This window comes from Stegostoma tigrinum, chromosome 27, assembly GCF_030684315.1.
Source record: "Stegostoma tigrinum isolate sSteTig4 chromosome 27, sSteTig4.hap1, whole genome shotgun sequence".
NCBI lineage: Eukaryota > Metazoa > Chordata > Chondrichthyes > Orectolobiformes > Stegostomatidae > Stegostoma > Stegostoma tigrinum.
The window spans coordinates 1086165-1093596 of NC_081380.1; the positions used below are offsets into that span (position 1 = coordinate 1086165).

A 7432-nucleotide genomic window follows, 5' to 3' on the forward strand; every position below is an offset into this window, starting at 1 on the left:
TGAACCTTCTGTATTTTTCCCAGTACTCAAGTTCATTTTCACCTGTCTTAAGCATCAATTTTAAGATAAAGAATAAAATGTATCTCCTTTCTCATTCAGGAAGCTCTGGATTTGTTTGCTGTGTCTTTCTCATTTGCAGGAATAGACCTTAATTCTATCCAAACCATCTCCTCTTTGAAGGTGGTCCATTGTTCAGTTACTGTTTCTCCCACCAACCTGCCCTTCTCCATTGTTGCCGCACCAAAGTGCACTCTCAACCTATCGGTAGCGAACACATCAGCTGTGAAGAGTCTTCCTGCTTAGGTCACGGTGATGTGGACACTTTAGCTGGTTGCCACAGAACTGGAGCCTGGGTAATTTACGCTGAAGGAGTCATAGAGATGTACAGGACAGAAACAGACACTTCAGTCTAAATCATCCACAGCAACCAAATATCCCAAATTAATCTAGACCCTTTTGGTAGCATTTGGATCCTATCCCTCAAACCCTTCCCATTTGTACACCCACTCAAATGTCTTTTAAATGTTGTATTCTTACCAGTCTCCACCACTTCCTCTGGCAGCTCATTCCATGCTCCCACCACCCTCTGTGGGAAATGTTGCCCCTTACGTCCATTTTAAATCTCTCCCTTCTCACCTTCAACCGACGTCCTCTAGTTATGGACTCCCTGGGGAGAAGACCCTGCCTATTTACCCTATCCATGCCCCTCATGATTTTATAAACCTTTTATAAGATCAGCCCTCAGCTTCCAACACTTAAGGGGAAATCGCCCCAACTTATTCAGCCTTTTCCTATAGCTCAAACCCTCCAGATCTGGCAACATCTCTGTAAATATTTTCTGAACCCTTTGCATTTTTTCAGGTGCAACAATGGGTGAGTGGCAATTATGGGTAACTTCCCCCGGGGTAGATAACTTTGTTCGTTGGAAGTAATCCAAAGTCTCAAACAACATGTTGCAAGTGGCAGAGCTTGGAGATCGTGGACCCAATACAGAATGTGCCAGAAAAGCAGAGGTCATGGTTCACGTGGGAGCCAATAATGTAGAAAATTTGCTGGTATTTGTGGAGACAATTATAGCCAATCTGTTCAATGGACATTGACCAGGAATGAGACAGTCTGGTTGATATTTTGCTCCTCCCAACCCCAGGAGAACTAGGTCCAACTGCAGACTCAAACCCAGACGTCATAAAATCAGCTCATTACATTGTGACAGCTTTTGACCCAGAAACAATAGCAGTAAAGAAAACTTGCATCTGGGCCCAAAACATCAGCTTTCCCGCTCCTCTGATGCTGCTTGACCTGCTGTTTTCATCCAGCTCTACAACTTGTTATCTTGCAGCACTGGGGCCTTTTTATTTGTAAATGTTTGCAAGACTTTAAAAGGATTGTATTAATTATAAAGAGATAACTTACAACTTTTGGATAATAAATATTGGTCCATATGACATGGCAATCCTTGACCTGGAAGCAAATATCAACACCAAAAGTGTTAAAATATAGGAGACCATTTAAATTACAATCTCCTGAAGAGAAATGATTAAGTCTTTACTGGGTAAATGGTGTGGTTGACTCTTCAGGTGGACTAACTGCTCAAAAACTTGGCAAGACAGCCTCTCTTGTATCTGCAACTCCATATTTAATTGGTATTTTAAACTCATCACGATTTGCTGGTCATTTTGATTCTGATTCATATTAAAAGTTACAAACCGGCACAATTTTGTTAGAAACATCTTTGTTTGAGAGTCTGATTGTAATGATCAAATTTACCAGATTCCTCAGGGATAATGCGAACTGGCACTTGGTCTGAAAGCTGACTGGATGACTATGCAGATCGTGAAGCTCACATATATAACTGGGCTATCGATACATTCTGTATCGATACAAGTAGGATCACTTCTGAGTACTGGGAATTACTTTAATGTCTCATTGTTTTCGACATATTGACTATTAAACACCTTCACTGAACTCAGTAACCACACAGCGAGAACTCATCAAAAAGTCACAGTACACATAAAACAGACATGGCTTCTGGCTCATTTGCATTTATAAATGTATTCAATACAGGCAAACATTCACAACCACAATTATCAGATTAAACCATACTTGGGAAAATGCCTTCATTCTGTTTCGCAAGGTTAGAAGTTCTATTGCTATTAGTTTTAGCAGCTACAAAACACAACACACTAACTCAATTGTGGTTTAATTCCTCAACTTTAATTTTCCACAATGGGTGCTTTATCAAAAGTTACGACTCATTCCCAAAACATTACTGAAAGCTGCTTCAATAAACAATTGTCACTGTCCAACAACTGGAGAACATATGTTGCGATGGTACTTCTTAAGACAGTAAGAGACCAAACTCAGGATGTTGATGGAAAAATCAAGGTCACTTGTTGAAAATCTGTGAAGGCGAATCAGAGAAACAAATTTAATTGAATATGAGCATAGACTAATAATAATGTCAATCGCTCACCTTTTTTATTCTTGGGATGTAGATAATTTTAATAAGCTTTATTGTACACCGTAATTACACCATATGTGTATTAAGAGTCAAATATGTGGTGTGAGATTAGACTGAAGTCACATCTAGGACAAATAGGGTAAGGGTTTACATCAGATATTGCCTCAATTTGGAAGGAGTAAAAGGATTGAAGAGTTTAAAATGATCTTTGCTTCCTCACTCTTCACAGTAGTCATACCAGAAGATTGGAGGGAGACAAATGTTCCTCTTTTCAAGAAAGGGAATAGGGAAATCCCTGGAAATTACAGACCAGTCAGTCTTACGTTTGTGGTCAGCAAGGTTTTGGAAAGAATTCTGAGGGATAGGATTTATGACTATTTGGAAAAGCATAGCGTGATTAAAGGGAGTGAGCATGGTTTTGAGAGGGGCAGGTCATACCTTACAAATCTTATTGATTTCTTTGAGGAAGTCACGAGACAGGTTGACGAGGGTCGAGCAGTTGACGTGGTGTACATGGACTTCAGCAAGGCATTTGCTAAGGTTCCCCACGGCAGGCTCATTCATAAGGTCAGAGGTATGGGATACAGGGTGATTTGGCAGTCTGGATTCAGAATTGGTTGGCTGACAGGAGGCAGAGTGTGGTTGTAGATGGTAAGTATTCTTACTGGAGGTCAGTGCTGAGTGGTGTCCCACAGGGCTCTGTTCTTGGGCCTCTGCTCTTTGTAGTTTTTATAAATGACTTGGATGAGGAGGTTGAGGAGTGGGTTAGTATGTTTGCTGATGACACAAAGGTTGGAGTTGATAGTATCGAGGGCTATTGCAGGCTTCAGCGAGACATTGACAATATGCAGAGCTGGGCTGAGAAATGGCAGATGGAGTTCAATCTGGATAAATGCGAAGTGATGCATTTTGGAAGGTTAAACTTAATGCTGAATATAGGATTAAAGGCAGGATTCTCTGCAGTGTGAAGGAACAGCGGGATCTTGGTGTACAAGTGCATAGCTCCCTCAAAGTTGCCACCCAGGTGGATACGGTTGTTAAGAAAGCATATGGTATCTTGGCTTTCATTAACAGGGGGATCGGGTTTAAGAGCCATGAGGTTATGCTGCAGCTCTACAAAACCCTGGTGAGACCACACTTGGAATATTGTGTCCAATTCTGGTCACCCTATTATAGGAAAGATGTGGAGGCTTTGGAGAGGGTGCAAAGGAAGTTTACCAGGATGCTGCCTGGACTGGAGGGCTTGTCTTACGAGGAGAGGTTGACTGAGCTCGGACTTGTCTCTCTGGAGAGGAGGAGGAAGAGAGGTGACCTGATCGAGGTGTACAAGGTAAAGAGAGGCATGGGTAGAGTCAATAGCCAGAGACTTTTCCCCAGGGCAGGATTGACTGCCACGAGGGGTCGTAGGTGTTAGGAGGAAGGTATAGAGGAGACGTCAGAGGGAGGTTCTTCACCCAGAGAGTTGTGAGCACATGGAATACTTTGCCAGTGGTAGTCATGGAAACGGAGTCATTAGTGACATTTAAGCGACTGCTGGACATGCACATGGATAGCAGTGAATTGAGGGGAACGTAGGTTAGGTTATTTTGTTTTTGGATTAGGATTATTCCACAGCACAACATCGTGGGCCGAAGGGCCTGTACTGTGCTGTACTTTTCTATGTTCTATAACAAAAAGCGTTTGATTCAGTGGATAGGGAGAAACTAATCTCTGATGGGAGAACTCAGAACAAAGGGACACAATCTTAAAATAAGAGTTAGGCCATTTGGGAGTGAAATCTATGAGAATTTTTCACATAAATTGGTAATGGAAATCAGAAAGTTTCAGATGTTGGGGGTCACTGAAATGTTAAGCTGAGAATGATGGATCTTGTTGGGCAGGCAAAATTCTTTAAATAATCAGTTGTGTCGGGTGGGCTGAATAGTCTTCTACTATTCTTATAAGAAGCTGTGTAAATATTCATTTGTCCTTAATTCCAAATACAGCCTATTCTGATGACTTCACTCCACTTAAGCTACTAGGAGCAGATGTTAGTTGATCTTTCTGTGCAACTGAATACATGTGATTCTGTAATGTTGTTGTGACTCATTTTTTCAGTTAAATCAAAATCATGTGTCAGTCAGGACTCTGTACAAAATCTGTATTCTCCAATATTTTCCTTTCTGCTACCTGCAGTAAAATCATTTAAGTCTTTGAACTGCTGTCTCCGCCTCCTGATGCTAGCTGAACCTTCATGACACCCTACTTAAAATCCCCAAACTGAGCTCAGCCATGGAATCAAATGCTATTCCCTATTGCACTTTGGAATTAAACAGAGACAATCCACTTTGTTAGTATAGAAGATGACAAATTGAAATGGCTGTATCCAAACTCACCAGAAAAGGGAGCTCTTTCTGAGTGAAAGACTAACTTTCAGCTGATAAAGCTGGGAATTCCCACCCAAAACATCTCTGGGTCTTGTTCCTCATGAAGAAACACCTTGGAACTTATCTGACCCAAATGTTTTTCTTTAGCTCAGTATCCAACTTCATGCCAATGCAGCTATAAAGCACTGAGTTTAATTACACAAGAGGTTCCTAACAACTGAAGTTTGTTTGGGCACTGCACATCCTGCACAGTGAAGAGGGGGCACACAAGTGTGTGGGGAGGGGAAGGGGAAAAAGTCACTCACCTAGGATGAGCTTCGAGCTTTCTTCCTTTTCAGGTCACTTTTGTAGAGTTTCTCCATGATCTTCCTCTCATGCCCAGCTGGGCAACTGCGATTCGTATTCCGAATGCTCTCTTTCTTGCTCCTGCCTTTCCCTCCATTGTGAGCCGGGTAATCTGCCAGATTGTAATACTCGTACTCATCGTAATGTGCTTCTTCAAATGACTCCAGGCTACTGCAAGACATTGTGCCTGGGGCGAATGGTCTAGAGGGAGGCTGAAGCTGAAGCTAGGACCCTGTGTACTGGGCTGTCCTAAACCGTGCTGTGCTGGGCTGCACTTGGCTGGGGTAATTCACTCTGTATGCCTTCATTGGTTCACTGTGATGTCAGGCTAAGGATGGACTGGCATTTTTTAAAACTGTTTTGAAGAGAGGTGATGTATAAGTTTTCAGAGGAGTCATTGGTTTTACTTAACTCTTAAATAAACTGTGACCATATATGACCCAGATAAGCAGAACTGATTTCTGAATCTCCAACACAGCCCTCTCTTTCACTTGTGGATATCCTGTCTAGCCTCTACCTCCTCCTTTACCAGAGGCTATCTACCCAGACTCAACTTCAACCATCTCTAAGTAAATTAACATCATATACCTATCCTCATCAATTTTAAACTACTCAGGTCCCTACCAAGGCCTCCACTATTCTCATCTCAGTTGATTTTACTAACTTTAGTATGTTCATCTCGTGAAGGACTGCCACGTACGGTACCATGGATGGGTCAGGGAAGTTGCAACTACTTCCTTCTTAAATGGGAGGTGGTGCATAGTGGTAATGGTGCTGAACTAGTAATCTAGAACTTAAGGCTAACATTCTGTTGACCAGCACCTAATGCTGGATTGCATCCCACCAAGGCAGATCTAAAGGTGACCACTGTTGAGTATTTTAAAATCCCTCTGGTTCACTAATGACCTTTAGAAAAGAAAATTTGCTGTACTTACCTACATGTGACTCCAGGCCAAAGAAACGAGGTTGACTCTTAACTATCCTTCATAACGGGCAATAAATGTCAGTAATGTGTACATTGATTAAAAAGTGGAAAATAAGGAACAACTCAAGACAGTGGTTATCCAGGTCAGATCATCACCCATGAACAGAGATCCTCCTGAGACACCCATGCTTATGTACCTTCTGCTTTAAAAATAATCATATTCTGCCAGTTCCCCCAAATCCATTCAATCTGGAAGTTTACCTTTTGCACCAGAACTGAATACATTTGTTAACTGAGGCTGCCCCAGGATCTGTGGTCCCATTATCTGCACTTCAGTTCTGACCTTCTCTAGTTCGTCACCCTTTCAACACCTTCAAGATTGTATCATTTTGGACACCTCCACCATGAAATACATTTCTCAATCCTTCCACTTCACACCTTCTCACTCTCACACCCATACTTCCTGTTCTTCACCCACATATTGCCTAGGACCCCAAATATGCTTCAGGGCACGCAACTGCCGAGTCCTTTCTCTCTCGTTTCGTCCATTTGAGCATCTATCACTACCTTAGGAAGAACACATGCAAAATAAACGAGCAGTTTCCTGAACAGCTCAACTCTCTGAGCTCTCTAAATCCTACTAGTTTTTATTTGCCACACCCACTACCCACTTTCACCTTCGCTGTTTTATAGAATCAGAGTCCCTATGGTGTGGAAGCAAGCATTTCAGCCCAGAGTCCACACTGCCCTCCGAACAGCACTCCATCCAGATGCAAGCCTATTCCTGTAACCCTGCATTTCCCATGGCTAATCCAATTAGCCTGCATATCCCTGGACACCATGAGCAATTTAGCATGGCTAATCTAGCTAACCTGCACGTCTTTGGACTGTGAGAGGAAACCAGGGTACCCAGAGGAAACTCTTGCAAAAATGGGGAGAATATACAAACTCCACACAGTTGGTCACCCAAGGCCGGAATTGAACCTAAGTCACTGGCACTGAGAGGCAGCAGTGCTAACCCTGAGCCACCTACTTTCTTTAATGATTCCCTCCATTACTGAATTGAGACACATTCCAACAATGGTTCAATGGTACTTCTCCTGAGGGAGTTTGTCTCATTTACCCCTCCCTTTGAATCTTTTACTCTTCAGTTCTAAAGGAGGGTCAGATCTTGAAACACTAATTCTCAAACCCTTTCTAGTTTTGTTCAATTTTCAGGATCAAAAGGATTTTATGCACAAAAGTAAATCTGTCTTGGAATTAAGGATAAAAGACAACAAGGTAAAAGAATAAAAAAAAGTGTATAGATTACAAGAAAGCTCAATGCCAAACATT

The 7432-nt window shown here is 42.1% G+C and overlaps 1 protein-coding gene across 1 annotated transcript; it reads right to left on the reverse strand.

The window, feature by feature from the left end:
* On the reverse strand, positions 1 to 5360 carry nupr1b (nuclear protein 1b). Its single transcript, XM_048557437.2, has 2 exons — positions 5133 to 5360; positions 1 to 2401 (listed from the first exon to the last, which is right to left on the reverse strand). Exon 1 carries the CDS (start codon positions 5352 to 5354, stop codon positions 5133 to 5135), a length of 222 nt encoding a protein of 73 aa, XP_048413394.1. The 5' UTR covers positions 5355 to 5360; the 3' UTR covers positions 1 to 2401.
* Positions 5361 to 7432: the final 2072 nt, after the last annotated feature.

Excerpts from the sequence above, each read along its gene's own strand:
- nupr1b (XM_048557437.2), bottom strand. The coding sequence starts at position 5,354 with ATGTCTTGCAGTAGCCTGGAGTCATTTGAAGAAGCACATTACGATGAG.